General features: G+C 33.5%; 2 protein-coding genes across 7 annotated transcripts; both read right to left on the bottom strand.

Moving 5' to 3' along the window:
* Nucleotides 1-894: 894 nt before the first annotated feature.
* Nucleotides 895-11,261, bottom strand: LOC105341259 (uncharacterized). 6 transcript variants are annotated; one of them, XM_066082871.1, is made up of 14 exons: nt 11,176-11,261; nt 11,001-11,081; nt 10,825-10,905; nt 10,492-10,722; nt 10,313-10,393; nt 10,137-10,217; nt 9,956-10,040; nt 9,831-9,870; nt 6,055-9,750; nt 5,012-5,151; nt 4,795-4,890; nt 1,841-3,469; nt 1,253-1,378; nt 908-1,033 (listed from the first exon to the last, which is right to left on the bottom strand). In XM_066082871.1, exons 4-9 carry the CDS (start codon nt 10,654-10,656, stop codon nt 9,705-9,707), a joined length of 498 nt encoding a protein of 165 aa, XP_065938943.1. In that variant the 5' UTR covers nt 10,657-10,722; nt 10,825-10,905; nt 11,001-11,081; nt 11,176-11,261; the 3' UTR covers nt 908-1,033; nt 1,253-1,378; nt 1,841-3,469; nt 4,795-4,890; nt 5,012-5,151; nt 6,055-9,704. The 6 variants fall into 6 exon arrangements, with proteins under 6 accessions (XP_065938955.1, XP_065938943.1, XP_065938945.1 ...); XM_066082883.1 differs by lacking the exon at nt 1,253-1,378 and having other exon boundaries at nt 895-1,033; XM_066082873.1 differs by lacking the exons at nt 908-1,033; nt 1,253-1,378 and having other exon boundaries at nt 1,404-3,469; nt 6,055-6,608; nt 9,650-9,750.
* Nucleotides 3,124-3,798, bottom strand: LOC136275561 (serine/threonine-protein kinase pakF-like). Its single transcript, XM_066085126.1, has 3 exons — nt 3,681-3,798; nt 3,358-3,469; nt 3,124-3,283 (listed from the first exon to the last, which is right to left on the bottom strand). The coding sequence occupies exons 1-3, from the start codon at nt 3,796-3,798 to the stop codon at nt 3,124-3,126; spliced, it is 390 nt and encodes a 129-aa protein (XP_065941198.1).
* Nucleotides 11,262-17,064: the final 5,803 nt, after the last annotated feature.

Here is a 17,064-nt window from a genome sequence, read left to right as displayed (position 1 = left end):
GGAAAACTTCGAGGTACTTACTTATGATTTCGAACAAATGTGAACAAATTAGATGTCAAGTGAAATATTGTCGATTTAAATTACAAGTATGGTGAAAAGAACAAAAGACCCATGGTAATATAAAGATTAGATATTTCTATTAACTGTACGTGTGCCATCTTGACCAATATTGACCGGTTCCGTGCGCCGTGGTGACAAAACATGTTGATTTTAAAATCGGGTAACAAAACTACCTTTTCATCAAATGGAATGAAACTTCGTATATCAATAAGATTAATATTGTTGCATAAAATAATCTGTTAATGATGATTTTACTGAAAAATATATTACAGACAGCCACACTGTTTTCCTATTTTTTTAATGACTCTAGTATAGATATATACTTACAAAAACAGAAATTATTTCCGGACGACGACTCTGTAGCTGTCTGACAATGGTGAACATGTCCACCTCCTGATCCTGTTGTAGTTGTTGTGTAACGCTGAAGACGACACAAAATACTCCACATCTGGAAGTACCATTCCTTGTAAATATATCATTAAGAAAGTACAAGGAAAGGATGAGATTACTCTTAATTTTGTTTACTCATATCCTTTAAACCTTTATACATTTATTCGATATGTTATCACTGTAAAATAAGCATGCAAAATTGTTTACACATTTATAAACACCAGACATGTCCATAGTATAAAAAACATAATTATATGAGTTCATTTATTTTTTTTATTTTTGTAGCTGTTACAAAATCTATTCCATCAATAGCGCAGTTTTAATAGCTTTTAACTTATTTTTCTATTTTTGGTTCAGGTCGCCTCATTTGTAAAGAATTTTACTGTAAAACAGAAGTAATTTTAAAAAATATAAAATACGTCAAATACCTTGAAAGAACAGCAATTTTATTTTCAGCATCCACATTTTCATCTTAATGTAAAAGTGAAACGACATCTAAAATTGGTCGATATTTCAGTGAAAGCTTGTAATTTGTATTCCATGTCATCATTTCATACAACGTCACGTCTTGCCAGTCACTGGCCTAAAACGGTATTCAAATCACAACATGTCTGTTCCCTTCACATAACGATACGACAATTGTGTTCTAAGACATTTGAAAATGACATCAACGTGATATAATTATAGCATTTCATCTTGGACGACACAGATGAACAGAACAAAATGTATTTTGAAAAGCCTAAATATTTATTTTATTCACAAGATTTTCAAATCTTGTGAATAAAATAATAATCTACAGTACCCGATGATTCTTTCAGCAAGATAACAGCTTTTCCGGCCATATGAATTTTATGAAAAGGATTTTTAAAGATTCAACTTTATAAATTCCAAGGTGGAAACTCCTCCCCATTGTGGCCGCATCCTACGCCTAGAGATGAAAATATAAACAACCGTGAATCCGAATCTACACTACCTGGGGATGCCTCAACACCAGTTTCATTTTTTTTTTTTGCCGAATAGATTTAAGGACAATTTTTTAGTTATTCAATTTTATGTGTTGATTTAAAAGGGTTCAATATATTGTGGGAATGGGTAGCCATATTAGATCACCTCTATTCTGAAGATATCTTTATTATTTATTAATTATAGTCGTATTGTGACGGGGGTCCTTCCTGTCACCGGCACTGATTGATAACTATTGTTTATATTTACAAGTTTATTTACATATTTACAACGAACACGAATTACACAATATATAGGAAACACAGGTTTTTTGAATTTTTAGGTGTAATGAAAATGAATTCAGAGTCTATTTTCAAAGCTTTTCTATCTTTTAGAAGAATTGTCACTAAATCTTTCAAAGTGAAGTGCTTGTGAGAAGAAATGGTACCTTTGATGCTCTTTTTCCTTTGATTTCAATTCTTGCCTCTTACATAGCTCACATTAAAATTTGGACAAAGATTTTTCAATGTCCTTGTTCAAGGGTTTGTTGGTCAGTCCTTCGTTTTACTGTTTGATTAATTGTTATACGAGCAGCCTCACCGCTTCTCTTTCTGTTAAATAATATGATATGCGCCAAACAGACTTCGGCGAGCTCTGAATATTTGGATTCATCGACTCCATTCTTCAAACTTTCTTTCAGGGATGCAGCAGTTGTATAGAGGTAATTGTTTAAAAGAACTACATCCTCTGCCAAAGGAACTAGTAGTGGCTTGTTTAATTTGTCATTATGCAGAGTTGCTAAGGCATGGGCAGATATTCTTTCTTCCAAGTCAGCATCATTCTCTTCTATTTTGGCGTTTGACTTTAGGATTTTGGCACATTTGCTTAAGCTATGACCTAGCGTTAAAGGAAGTGAGGGAGTCTTGTAGGTATTTTTTTTTCTTCAAAGCCAGCTAAAGTTTTAATACTAAGAATAAGGGTGTACCAATTGATTGGATTAAGTGCAGTCTTAATTGATGTTATTTCTGTTTGATCTGACAGTGTTATGTACTGGTGTTGATGGAGATTGGCTCCCTTTTTCTCATATAGCCTTTCCGCAACTGCAGAACTAGTGGATTCTTTTGGATTTCATGTTTTACAGCAGCATCACTTATTTTGATGAAAATGTTCTCATGGAATATTTTGCTAGTTCCGACAATTGGTAGGAGTTTTCCTATCTGAATTGGGCTTGCTTTACCTCTTTTTTCACTATTCTTAAGTTCACAGTTTTTTTTGGTGTTTCCATAGGTCTGTTTTCTTGTACGAACCTAAACAGAATTCGCAGGGTGCATAAGATGAAAAACAGTTATCTGGTTCTGGATTGTTTTTTGTATTTCTTGGCCTGTATTTTGGTACTATCTCACCATTACCATTCTCCATAACATTATAGTTGTGCTTGTAGTTTCCTTTCTTAACAATCTCTTTCCACAATGTTTTCCTTTCCTTGCTCTTTTTTGGAAATGATAGAATTTTAGCTATTTCCTTTTCTTTGTTATTGCACTTGAATCAAAAGTCTAGAAATTCTACTATATGGTTTCTCGCAATAATAACAAATATTTTGTTTTGCACTACGCCCTTTTGTTGTTTTTGTCTAGTCATCTGAAGCTAAATTTTGTTGTTACATGTAACACCAATATTGGGAAGAACGACTTCATTTTCAATATCATCATCATTATCATCTTTGTCACTGGTTCAAGGGATCCAATCCTGTGCAATGTCCTGTTTGTTCTTTTCACGCATTCCAACAACAAATGCTCCAACTACATCTTCAGTTTCTTTTATATCATTATCTTCATTGTTTTTTCCATCCTCCTCCTCCTCCACCTCATCTTCTTCTTCTTCTTCTTCTTCCCTGGAATGTAGTCTTGATCTTCCATATACTCATCACTGTCATCATAAGCATAGGCGCCAGCCTATTCATAACACTGTATTTCTTCACTATCCTTTCCAATATCTCCATCGTCTTTCTTGGGATTCCAGTCAGAGTTTTCATTATTTGGTGTGTCTTCATTAGCCCTTTTCTCGACATCACCTGCAGCTACAAAATTAAATACATTCATTTAATTTTCAATTATTTTTTTGTCTCATCAGATATTCTGTCTCAATATTTATACTGCATGATGGAATTTTAGATGTCTAACTTATTTTAATCACCGTTAACTAAATAATATAAATACTGTAGAAGCAGAAATATTCGTTGGGGATTTAGTTTTGTTATTATCGTTGGTACAGTACCGATCAGACCCAACCTAACACCATAGTAAACCCCAACTCAATCCCGGGTTTATACTGGGTCTGCTTTGGGTTCACTTGGGAATTGTCCTTGGGGTCAACTGCGTGCACTGAAGTGTGAAGCAGAATGGTCATTTATCGTACTACGTGTAATTCCTGCCCCATGTTTATTCTGAATACACAGTTAGCTTCAGCTTCAGGGGTATACGTCTGATCGGATTTTACTCTCTGTGTCCACTCTGGGTAGACTTTAGGTATTACTCTTGGTCCACTCTAGTAAACCCGGAGTAAACCCAGAAAGTAAACCCAGGGTTAAGTTGGTTGTTTACTTTCTGTTGGGTTGGGTCTGGTCGGTACTGTAGTATTAATCAACGAAATTAAATCCATGACAAATCTTTTAACCTAACCATTCATAAATACAGAGATGATATGCGATATATACTGTAGATTCCTAATTAACCGCGAGGATTTAATATCCACGTTAAATCGCAGGAAGCACCCTACGTGGATTTTAAAAGCTTGCTATAATTTTCTAAGAGTTTAAAACTATAAGAAATAAGGATGGAAATTTCGTGTTCACGATTTTATATTTTCGCGATTTGATCCAAAACCGTGAGATCGCGGAATTGAGTACTCGCATAATATAAAGATTTTACAGTACTTGAGAGACTATGATATGCTGAAATAATTGCCAACAAAATTCTATTTGGTTCATAAAAACAAAAAAGAATTAATCCCACCAAAAAATTTAAACCCAACAAATTTATTTGTTTTTACAGTACAAATAGTTTTCATTTATTTTTTTTACTGTTTACACTCAATGTATAAAAATCAACATTTTGTTGTTGTTTTGTTCATTTTGATAATCTCTCTCATCTGGATAATCAGAGAACTCACATTGAATATATCTTGTATCATATCTTACGAAATATTTCATAAAATAGTGCATTATATGATACAATACAATACTGAATCATAGGATACAATACAATATCATATTATACAATACAATATCATACTTTACAAAACAAACAAGTACTTGTATTTACTACGCTCATATGTTTATGATGTGGTCAAAGTAAAAGATTTTCCTAATTCAATGTCATTAAGGGGAACTTATATACAACATACCTAAATAGTCTGATGGGGAATGAAGCTTCTGCTCAGCTTTACAATCCATCAGCCAAGACAATGTTGCCGTTGAAATACCATAGATGTGTTTACAACCTGAATTTAAAGGAAATGATTAGTGAACTACTGACCCAAATCTGTAACGAATATCAAAATGATTGACAAGGAAAATATATAGCTGTATCAAATCTTGTATTTCAAAAGGTGTACTACTTACAGCAAAAGTACTTAAAATCTAGCTCAGAAACATCCTTCATTTTTTTTCCTCCGATGTTAACATGACAGCATTTGACAAGTTTGGGCTTAATGAATTCAATAATTGTCCTCCACTACAGTAAATGAGTTCCTCAACTTCCTCTGTAAAAGAATATTAGTTGCATAAATGTTGTAAAGTCTATTTGTATATCTTCAGGTGGCTTTATATACCAAGAACTATTTTTTTTTTCAAATGAATTAGCTGCCAGTGAATACTTCTTGATTATAAACTTGTATGATACTTGAACTCTGTATAATTGCCCTGTTAAATGGCCCAATATTTTGAAATACATGAGTGTTCAATTTGCCATTCTGTGATCAGCATCAATGTACTTAATGTATAGAGCCACCATTTGCACAAAATTTATGAGGAACACCATGCAATATTAATATTTTTCACATTTTATTTAAATGAATTGCTTGAAAAGTACTTGGGGTATGAAATACTTTGCAACAAATGTCAACCAAAGATTATTTGCGAAAGTAAGTGCCAACAATCTGAAACTAATGTTAGTGAGTCAAATGTCTCTCCACCTTGCTTTTTTAGTCCCATATAATTACATGAAGCTAAATGACAGAAGGTCAGCAATATCTGGTTATTAACAAATTACCTATTCTAGTATCAATACATTAATCTAGGGGTAAGCTACACTAACATCGTACTAAAAAAAACATGTTTATAGCAAAGTGCAATAGACAACCAAAAATGTAATTTGTTATGACTTTTGCAATTCTAATGAGTTTAAGAGCTAATGAAAATCAAACTTGATTCATCATAGTATTCATTTGCTGAAAAAATATAATTATCCACATATGCATTTGTAATAACTTTGATGTTAGACCTGCTCCAAACACTATAACCAAGCTCGGACGCTGATGCCAATGGTAAAGCATAAGTAAGCTTCCCCCGATTTCATCTTAATAAACAAATAAAATCTTATATCGTAGTATTACCTACCCCTAAATATTTTTGATTTTTCATTAAACCCATGTAGATATACGCACATTGCCTGCAACACTCCTGTTGCTGCCTCCGATGCTGACATTGAATTCCTTGGTCCAATAGCTTCTTCTCCAGAAACTGTATCTCCAGGATCACATATTTCTCCTAAAATTAGTATAAAGGGAAAATCTTAAATCAAAATATTTAACTTCAAAGGGGTGCGAGATATATAAAATAAGATAATGAGTGTTATTTATCTTTTATTAAACCTCAGGCAGCAAAAATCCTGCTTCTAACGACTTGTACAACCATTCACTACTCAATACCCAACATCTATGTGCAATGCCTTGAATATATTACATTGTTCGATCACAGATAAAGTTTTTGCTATTTGAAAAGAAATATGGAAGGATACTATCAACTTTTCCATAACAAGGGAAACAGAATATTATTTTTTCGTAAAAACGAAAATTGAATATTTTCTGGTACATAAAAATGATTTATTGTTCTATTTTTGATTTAGAACTCTCATGACAACATGAGTAATGGTCCTGCTGAATTTCATATGACGTTTTGCCACTTCCTTGAAAAATCGGGAAAACTTGCAAATTTCTTTCTACAAAAAGAAAGCACAATATTACAAAACAATTTTACTTTCTTTTCTTTTTTTTTTGAAATGTGCACACTAACATTGGTCTTAAAAAAAATTGAGAGGCCCAGGGGCCACATAGCTCACAGAGCAACAACTGTCTCTGGAATACATATAGGTGAGCTAATTGACAAGCTAAAATAACTTATATAATACATTACACGTAACTTACAAAAAGGTTTGCAATAATGCTAAATCTAATGGTAGTGCAATGCATTGCATGTTTTTTTAAGTAATGCTAGTAATGTGTAATGCCAAAATTTTAACATTACAAGGAATGATATTATCATGCATTACTTTCCAAAATCTAGTGTAATGCTGATATTGAAAGGCATTTCTTTCCATCACTATGCTTATTTATTTTCAACTATGAAAAATGTGTGTCAACAACAAAAATGTCCTCAGGATAATCTAAGTATCATAACAATCTATTGTTTTAAAAAGTGCTAAAAATTCCCATCCTGCTAGCTGTGTTCCAAGTGTATATAAGACAGAAATGAACCTTTAAAAGCAAATGTGAATGCATTGTTCAACCATAATCTCTGGAAGCTTGAAAATCACTTCCAACATTAACCCCAATCTCTCTCTCTCTCTCTTTCTCTCTCTCTCTCAATAAGTTACTGTCGTATTATACTTTACGGTCTAAAATGTAAAGCTACTGTAGCATACCAATGTTACTTACATATGTATTTAAACTAGAAATCCTGTTTAACTTTTAAAATATTCATTATTAAATTAAATGGTTATGTTCAAAGAAATATCTCTCTTTCTCAATATATTGGTGTTGTAAATTTAGTACACAGTTTGGACTACTAGAAAATACAGGATTCAAGTATTTATTCATTTTCTGCACGAACACTTCATATATCCTATAACTATAAAGAGAAAGACTGTCAAGCAGAGTATCTTTCAGTCTTAGCTTCCATTGCTCTTGTTGAAGTTTATTTAGTAAATAGCTGTGGGAGGTTTTTCAAACCTCACAGGATGCAGTTAAAAGTAGAACTTTGAAACTTCGATGATCATTAAGTACAACAGCAATCTTGAATAAGTCATTAAATTTCAACCATATAGTGAACATGAACCTGTAAATATGTTTAAGTGTGTTTAATATTTGAAATATTTGCAAAAACTCTTTAATTATTGTAGGAATTTAACTCGAGGAGTTAATTTTCTTCAGGGAACCATAGCAATTATTTCCTTTGAAACATAAATTTGTCCTATATACGCGTACAAACAAAAGAAAACAAAGCATGCATATACTTTCTTACTATACATGACTCTATTTCAAATTAACCACTGTTAAGCATATACAAAATCCAGATGGATATGTTATTAAGCAAACAATAATGGCCACCTAATGTTCCGCGTACATGCGGAGGCCGGTTTCACTCTTCCTTCACCAATATTCATGAAAAGGCATTACTTTTCTGCCAGAAAATAAACAATCAAATTCTTTATCTTTGTAACAAGATGGAATTCACCATTGTAATTTTCAGAATAAAGGTAACTTTAATGAGTAAACAAACACATGCATTTTCACTGTCATCCAAAACTGACGAAAATTATAGCATGTATAGCTTTATGTGGTCTATCATAATAGCCGACTGTAGCTATAGGTTAAATTAATTATTAGTACGCTAGAAAACTGCATGATCCACCAACAGACTTTCAATTAGCAGACATGTTTTCATTGTGGGGTCTTTTCCTCAACTTATGGATTTAACTAAATCTTAAAAGACATACATAAGACAATTCGTTCTTTTACGACTTCTTTAAATACAATAATCAAATAATCCACAAGAATTGTGCAAAACCTTCAAACTTCCTATTACATAAACTTTGAAAAAGAACTGCAGTAATCAAACATGACACTTTACAGGTACCCAAGCCACGTGAGGTAATACGCGACTAAATTCTGTCTGCCCAGTACTATTGGTAAATTTCAATGCAATTTGACGGCTCAAAGTGTTTATACAAACTACTCATGAGTGTATGGCGCGTGAAAAGGTGTGAAACTCAATTGTCAGTAGCAATCTTTCCATTAAAGAAGTGGAGTGCATTTAAATAATATAACTGTGATATTGTTTATGAATAGGGAATCAAATTGCTGAATACTCCGAAAAAGGTAAAGTAATGATTGTCGGAGACTTGAATAGTAGGTTCTCGGTGTTAAATGGTTATAATGAATGTGACAATGTACATGAACAAATCTCTGATTTTATATCACCAATCTGTAATTACACGGAGGACGATGGATTAAGTGACCGTGTTATTTCCCTGTATAAAATATTCATCCACTTTGACCACTGTTCCTTACATCAAACAAATTCCCGCCAGTGTATTTGCCATAATGTAACCTAACACCTGTTGACTCAGCATGTTGTCAACGTTTATTCAACAATTTCCAGTGTCAGTAGCATGCACCTGTCTTGTGTCGGACTTTACAAGTTATTAATGTGCAGGAAGATCAGCAAATATTATGATTTTATTTAAATTATTTTTTATGTGTGTCCCATTAGCAGTTAAACCTTATTATGTAATATTGCACAGACACTGTTAAAAATACAGCAATCATTTGTTCGGTTTGATAATGAAGATATACCACATACAATTGTTTCTTCATAGTGTCTATTTAACAGCAATAAAAAAAATTGACTTTAATTATGCAAATTAATAATTTCTTTTGCTGTTGTCTGGTTTAGATCTGCAAACATTATTACTTTTAAGCATTTTGATTATTAACACATTAATAACAATGACTTTTCGAAAATGTCTTCATTTTTTGAGGGGTGCATATTATACACAGGAGAAACAGTCATTTCAGCATTTGAACCCAACTTTGGGGGTGCGTATCATATGTTGGTGCATATCATACATGAGACTTTTAGGTAAATAGATCAATTGACATTTTCAGAAAATCTTTAAATGCATAAAACATATCCTAATCTACTGCAAAATTAAAAAAAAACAAGTTGAACTTTTATTAAATGATTGTTTAAGAAATTTACCTTTTTTGCCAGAGTGAACTTGCCCGACACTATTTTATGAATGTCATCAAGCTGACTACCAGTAGTTCCATTGTCTTCTTCTGCTTTGCAAGAACAAGGGCCTTAAATTATAATTTAGTACTTTATAATCAATGGTGGGGTGATTTACCTTTAATTTCAGTTGCATCATATAACATATTACATGTAATAGGTCTTCCACCAATCCTCTTCACCAGTATTGACTAGAAAAAAGGACAAAATGTATTATATGGTTAAAAGAAGTACATGTATCACAAGAAGAGTTTTTGTAATAAACTGATATTGTACATAGCAGCAACTTGTCCACAGGAAGCGGTATTGAGGAATGGTGGGTCAATTCGAGAAGTTTCTTCCATCTGAATATCATCTTCAGCTTTATTGAAAAGAAAAAAAAGTACAAAATGTCTTATATGATTAACAGAAGTACATGTTCACAAGAGTTTTATTAATAAACTGATATTATACATACCAACAACCTGTCCACAAAAAGCGCTTTTGAGGAATGGTGGGTCATTTCGAGAAGTGTCTTCCACCTGAATATCCTCTTTACCTTTATTGACAAGAAAAAAGGACAAAATGTCTTATATGGTTAACAGAAGTACATGTTTCACAATAGTTTAATTGATAAACTGATATTGTACTTACCAGCAACTTGTCCGTAGGAAGCGCTTTTGAAGAATGGTGGGTCAATGCAAGAAGTGTCTTCCACCTGAATATCCTCTTTACCTTCATTAACGAGGAAAAAAGCCAAAATGTCTTATATGGTTAACAGAAGTACATGCATCACAAGAATTTTATAAAAAAAACCCTGATATTGTACATACCAGCAACTTGTCCACAGGAAGAACTATTGAGGAATGGTGGGTCAATGCAAGAGGTGTCTTCCACCTGAATATCCTCTTTGCCTTTTTGTTGTAAAAAAATAAACTAAATGCCAGGGCTTTTTTATCTTTACAATGATCAAAACCAAAATAGTTTTCTTTAGGCATAGAGTTTGTTATGATATATTTGATCTTGCTTGGGACATTCTAGTGTATCCTGAGTATCCTCTTCAGCTTTATTGACAAGAAAAAAAGACAAAACGTCTTATATGGTAAACAGATTGAAGTACATGTATCACAAGAGTTTTTTTTTAGATAAACTGATATTGTACATACCAGCAACTTGCCCACCGGAAGCGCTTTTGAGGAATTGTGGGTCAATGCAAGACGTGTCTTCCACCTGAATATTCTCTATACCTTTATTGACAAGAAAAAAAGACAAAATGTCTGATACGGTTAACAGAAGTACATGTATCACAAGAATTTTATTGATAAACTAGTATTGTTCATACCAGCAACTTGTCCACAGGAAGAACTATTGAGGAATGCTGGGTCAATGCAAGAAGTGTCTTCCACCTGAGTATCCTCTTTACCTTTTTTGAAGAGAAAAAAGGACAAAATGTCTGATATGGTTAACAGAAGTACATTTATCACAATAATTTTATAAAAAAAAAACTGATATTGTACATAATAACAACTTGTCCACCGGAAGAACTATTGAGGAATTGTGGGTCAATGCAAGACGTGTCTTCCACCTGAGTATCCTCTTCATCCTTATTTACGAGAAAATAGGACAAAATGTCTTATATGGTTAATAGAAGTACATGTATCACAAGAGTTTTTTTTTTTTTTAGATAAACTGATATTGTACATACCAGCAACTTGCCCACCGGAAGCGCTTTTGAGGAATGGTGGGTCAATGCATGAAGTGTCTTCCACCTGAGTATCCTCTTTACCTTTATTGACGAGAAAAAGGGACATAATGACTTATATGGAAGTTCATGTTTCACAAGAGTTTTATTGATAAACTAGTATTTTTTACATACTAGCAACTTGTCCACCGGAAAAACTATTGAGGAATGTTGGGTCAATGCAAGAAGTGTCTTCCACCTGAGTATCCTCTTTGCCTTTTTGTTGTAAAAAATATAAACTAAATGCCAGGGCTTTTTTATCTTTACAATGATCAAAACCAAAATAGTTTTCTTTAGGCATAGAGTTTGTTATGATATATATGATCTTGCTTGGGACATTCTAGTTTATAGACAGATAAGCAAAATGAATCTGTTTTACTTATATTTATAACAAGAGCAGTGAGGCTTAATGGTAACAAATTGTATAAAAGAAAACCAGTGAGAAAAGAAACTTTAAATGGATGTTTTAATTTTTATTGCTTCTTTGGGAGCAACTAATTCTTTTCAAGAAGTTGATTTGACCATCAAATATATGTATCAATTGATGTTTTCAATGAATGTTGTCATGTGCTTTTTCTGGACTCAAGAAATTGAAAGAAAACTTATAATTTTTAAAACAAACAAATCGATACATATTTAAGCATTAGAAGTTAATTTAATTTGCCTTAAAATCTTTGATAACTCACCAATACTGATAGCATTCCAAAGAAGTTAGCAATATTTTTTTCTAACCTTAAAGGTAAAATACCAACAATCGTACACAAAGTAACAAAAAAAATTAAATCAAAGTACTCAAAGTACTGTTAGACGGTGGCGCCGTTTGAAAGTGGCATATTAAATTTATGTAAAATATTGTTGTCGAAAATCCACAGCCAGCGTCTCATACATGTACTAATACCTAACGCTTACTCGCACAACTGGTCGTGAGTTACCTACATGGATAATTCTGTGTATATCGTAGTTGTGATAACAATCCACACTTTACAAATGTTGTGTCTCTTTATGGTCATCTTTTGGGGAAAATCCATAGATTTATCACAGTAGCCTCTGTAGTATAGAAGTTTGTATCTATATGTTTGTATCCAGATATGTTTGTATCTATATCAGTTGATATTGAAACTCCGTTTTCGGTAATACACAAATGTATTTTGATTGCCCCAGAATGAGTCATTGAATATGTGGGTTGCCACCACATATTGAATGAATAAATCAAATCCAAAGCGATTTCATCACAGTACGCCAAACTATTTAATTGTATAAAGATGGGGAATTTTGGTTTTTTTCCTTTTTGACCGTTGGGTTGACCCTGCAAAGGAAGGGGAACAACTTTTGAAAAGTGTGGATTGGACTTTTGTGCTTTAAAGATATTGTAGATTTCTCAAAGTAACGAGAACAAATAAAGCTTTAGTATGATAAAATACTTATCAGGTTTTTACTAACTATTTGGGCACACATCTTGTATGTTTATTGTCCCTCTCGACAGCATTTTCCCTCAATTTTTTCATGGGGAAAAAGTTGCATCATCACGCTTGCTTATGGACTATCACACTTGCTTTTGTCCTCATAGTCAGTTATACATTTAGATGTTCAGAAAACGGAATGGTTTGCAAGAACCTGTTTGATAAAACTGGTATTGCTTTTGGAATGCACGTCATCATGAAACAGAAGTCAATCAATATTTTATCTTCTACTGTAGTGGATTATTTCCATTTGCTCACAATGAAAGTGAATACAAATTTTAGAGAAAAATATCAGACAATATTCAGTCGCGGCAGTTTCATTAATCAACGTTTTAAAGTACATTAGTCTCATTGTATTTAGCTATAGATTTATTCAAATCATTTGAATGAATTGGGAAAAGTCACATGTATATTTTATCGCTTCTCAGTACACTTTAACACGCATAATTTACTTGCATCATTAAAATTTTCTAGAAAACTTACAAGAAATATAGATTAATTATTCAAAATTAGTTTTTAAAAACACTCAACAAACAGAATCCAAGTTAAACGCATGTTTTTCCGACCGTACAGCTGTGTATATAAATTTCATTTTATTCCTTGCATGTACTATAGTCTATACAATAGATCTACGGTCCGCAAATCCCGGCAATATTTCCGGAAAGCTATAGTTCTGTAGCTGAGCAGAATACTACAGGCATTTATGAAGCACATTTTTTACCTTCATGTTTCATTATTTATCGCAAATATAGCATGGATGTATACGCTACGGCCGATGTAGCATTTCGTTGATGACACTTATTTCGATTGCGAGTCGCAACAAACTGGTGCATTTATATAGGCCCGCCTATTTGTAAATGGAAACAAATGTCGAAGAAAGCTCATAATAGAGTTGTACTCGCGAGTTAAAAATTATTTGAGAACAAAAGGGGTGATATTTACGTTCATGTGTAAATAATGTTATATGTTTGAAAAAAAAATCCCCCAAAACCAACGAAAAGGTTCTCTAAAAGCAGAGACGGGTGCATATGGATTAAAGTTACAGATTGTACTTCGCTCATCAAATTGCGTTATTTCAGATAAGTGTGAAAAATTCGTCAGAAACTGTTAAGTGAACAAAATTATTATATCTTACATTATCGTTCACAATGTACCATAAATGTATATGGAATATTGCATGAGTTGAACGGATTGTTTATTCTCACAAAAAAAGCTAGCGTTCGCTGCAAATTAGAGATACACGAGCTGATACGCCGTGAAATCCATAAGACATTTTACAGCATGTCTTTAATTCCTTATTTGCGTACTAAAAATTTGAACTGAAAATCTTTGAAACATCGTAAAATGTTGTTTGTTTATACATGTACATGTAAAATGGCGACTTGATGTGCACGTGAATTTTACAATCCGAGGTCGATCGAATAGCGTGTTTGAGAGAAAGTCAGCAGAAAATAAAGCGTCAACATCAGTAGTAAATATTGTCTGATGAATACTGAGGTGCCTGTAATAATATTAATGTTCTACAGACTGAGTGGGTTACAAAATTAGGTTAATCACAGGATAGTCCAAAATTAAACACATTTGTATCGTAAATTTCAAGTTTTTTGTTTTTAAAAAGAACACATGAACACTTGTAGAAGAAAGTGTGCCATTGATCGGTTGAAGTTCAATAAAATGTGATTTATCTAATATTCATTATCAGTATCTGCTGTGAATTCTTTAGAATAAGCTACGAAAAAATAAATATTCTTCCTCAACTAAAATTAATGCGTTGAAAACGAATGAATTTATCGATGAAGCATATAGTATACTTGCTGAAATATGAAATGGCAAACCTTTTTACATTGTGTGTGTTTCTGACAATTGTTTGCATCATAAAAAAAAAAACAAGAAGCGATTATTGTGAGATCTCTTAGCCAATTATCGCAGTGATATAGTTTATGCAGTCCTGATACAGAGTTTAACGTCACAACTGGCAGTTGGTGCATCAATTATCGATACCGCATAAGCAGACAGGGTAACGGCTCATTTAAAATAAAAAACAATTTCATAAATTATTTAAATATATGTACAAAATGATTAGCAGCTATAATGCTTAAAATATCTGATAAGATTAAAATTAGCTATCATACTGAAATTGACACATAGATAAAACATTGCGTGTAACACTGCATACCTAACAGGGTTATCGTTCGTTATCCGCTAAGGTCCCCGTGAGAAATACTCTTCCAGTCAGGACCGTAGCAATAAACCGTGGCTTTTTATAGCCACCGTCTAAAAACACATCTTGATAAAGGTCAAGAATTGCAACAAAAAAAGTATGTGTATTAACAACCTGAAATTGACCTTCTATACAAGATCTGGATCTACTGTTTCAACAGTCAACAATAATTTTTATACAAAACATCTTTGTCATTTAGAACCCCATCAAATAAGAGAACTTTTAGAAGTGGAATGCGCTGATGGTCAACAGTTGCCATATTATGGTTACATCGAAGCTAATCTCCAAAGAACTTGAATACCACAATCACTGGAACAGCCACCAAAATTTGCCATTACGTGTTGTATCCACCAGTAATTACACAGCCAAGTACCACTTCTCATTGGAACCAACATATTACAACACATGCTTAATGTTGTCAAAGACAGATATGGAGACAAAATATCTGCAGGAAGCTGCATTGTTTACGCCTTGGTATTTAGCTTTGAGAGGCATGACCATATTAGATAAAGAACTTGCTTGAAACAACAATATACTTGGACTTGTAAATCAGCTGAAAACTTTGGTATTTCGTTATTATTAACAATCCCAATATCTGGATACATTGATCTTAGAAAGTAAAGAAAACAATATCATGGATTACTAGTGAAGATTATTTAGTAAATCAACAGGTAGTAACAAAACAACAAAATAGAAAGATAAGAGCAGACTATCTTCAAACATTAACGACATCGATTTTACATTGTCAACATTGCCGATATTTCTTTGCTGTTAACATCGTCGACATTGTCGACATCGCAACGTCGACAGTGTTGAACCGATATCGAGTTTACATCGCTAACATTGTCAATATTTCTTTGCCGTTCACATCGTCGACATTGTCGACATTGCAACGTTGACGATGTTTAACCGATATCGAGTTTACATCGTCAACATTGTCAATATGTCTTTGCTGTTAACATCGTCGACATTGTCGACATCGCAGTGTCGACGATGTTGAACTTATATCGAATTTACATTGTCTTTATCGCCAGTTAAAATATACAACGTAAGACACATAGAATATCACAATGTTGGTCATCATTGCGATTTTGACAATGTCGACGATGTAGACACGTTGTTGACTCGATGTCGATCAACATTGCGGTGTCGAAGATGTAAACAGGAAAGAAGGCACACGATGTAGACGATGAAAACAGGATAATAAAAGTACGCTGTAGACACGATGTTGACTCGATGTCGATCAACATTGCGATGTGGACAATATAAACAGGAAAGAAGACACACAATGCAGACATGATGTCAACTCAATGTTGGTCAACATTGCGATATCTACAATGTCGACGACGTAAACAGGCTATAAGAGGTACGATTTAGACACTATGTCTACACGATGTCGATCAACATTGCGATGTCGACGATGTCGACGGTGTAAACAGGTTATAGGAGGTAGGTACGATGTGGACTTGAAGTCTACACGATGTTAATCAACACTGCAATGTCGACGGTGTAAACAGAAAAGAAGGCACACGATGTATAAACGACATCGACTTGATGTCGATCAACATTTGGAAATAGACGATGTCAACGAAGTAAACAGGATAAAAAAGGTACGATGTAGACACAATGTCGACCCGATATCGATCAGCATTGCGATGTCGACGATGTAAACAGGAAACAAGACACACGATGTGGTCACAATGTCGATTCGATGTTGGACAACAGGTGAGGATTCTTATGAAACAGTTCTTCTTTGCTTTTGATATGGACAAAGCCAGAAAAGTCCCACACTTTGCTACTCAACAGACCACATCCAATCCACCTGAGACCACTAGCAGCACATTTGCTGCTGACGTTATGAAGCGAGACAAACAGCTTACATTTACTATGCGGGAATGCTTTTCCTCTTACACTACTGCCCTAATAATTGAGGACTAGAAAACCGAGACACTTCACACATCCAATCCTGTATAGAGCTAAGACC

This window comes from Magallana gigas, chromosome 1, assembly GCF_963853765.1.
Source record: "Magallana gigas chromosome 1, xbMagGiga1.1, whole genome shotgun sequence".
In the NCBI taxonomy this organism is placed as follows: Eukaryota; Metazoa; Mollusca; class Bivalvia; order Ostreida; family Ostreidae; genus Magallana; species Magallana gigas.
The sequence above is the reverse complement of the archived record's forward strand: the minus strand, read 5'-3'. Positions and strand labels throughout refer to the sequence as shown.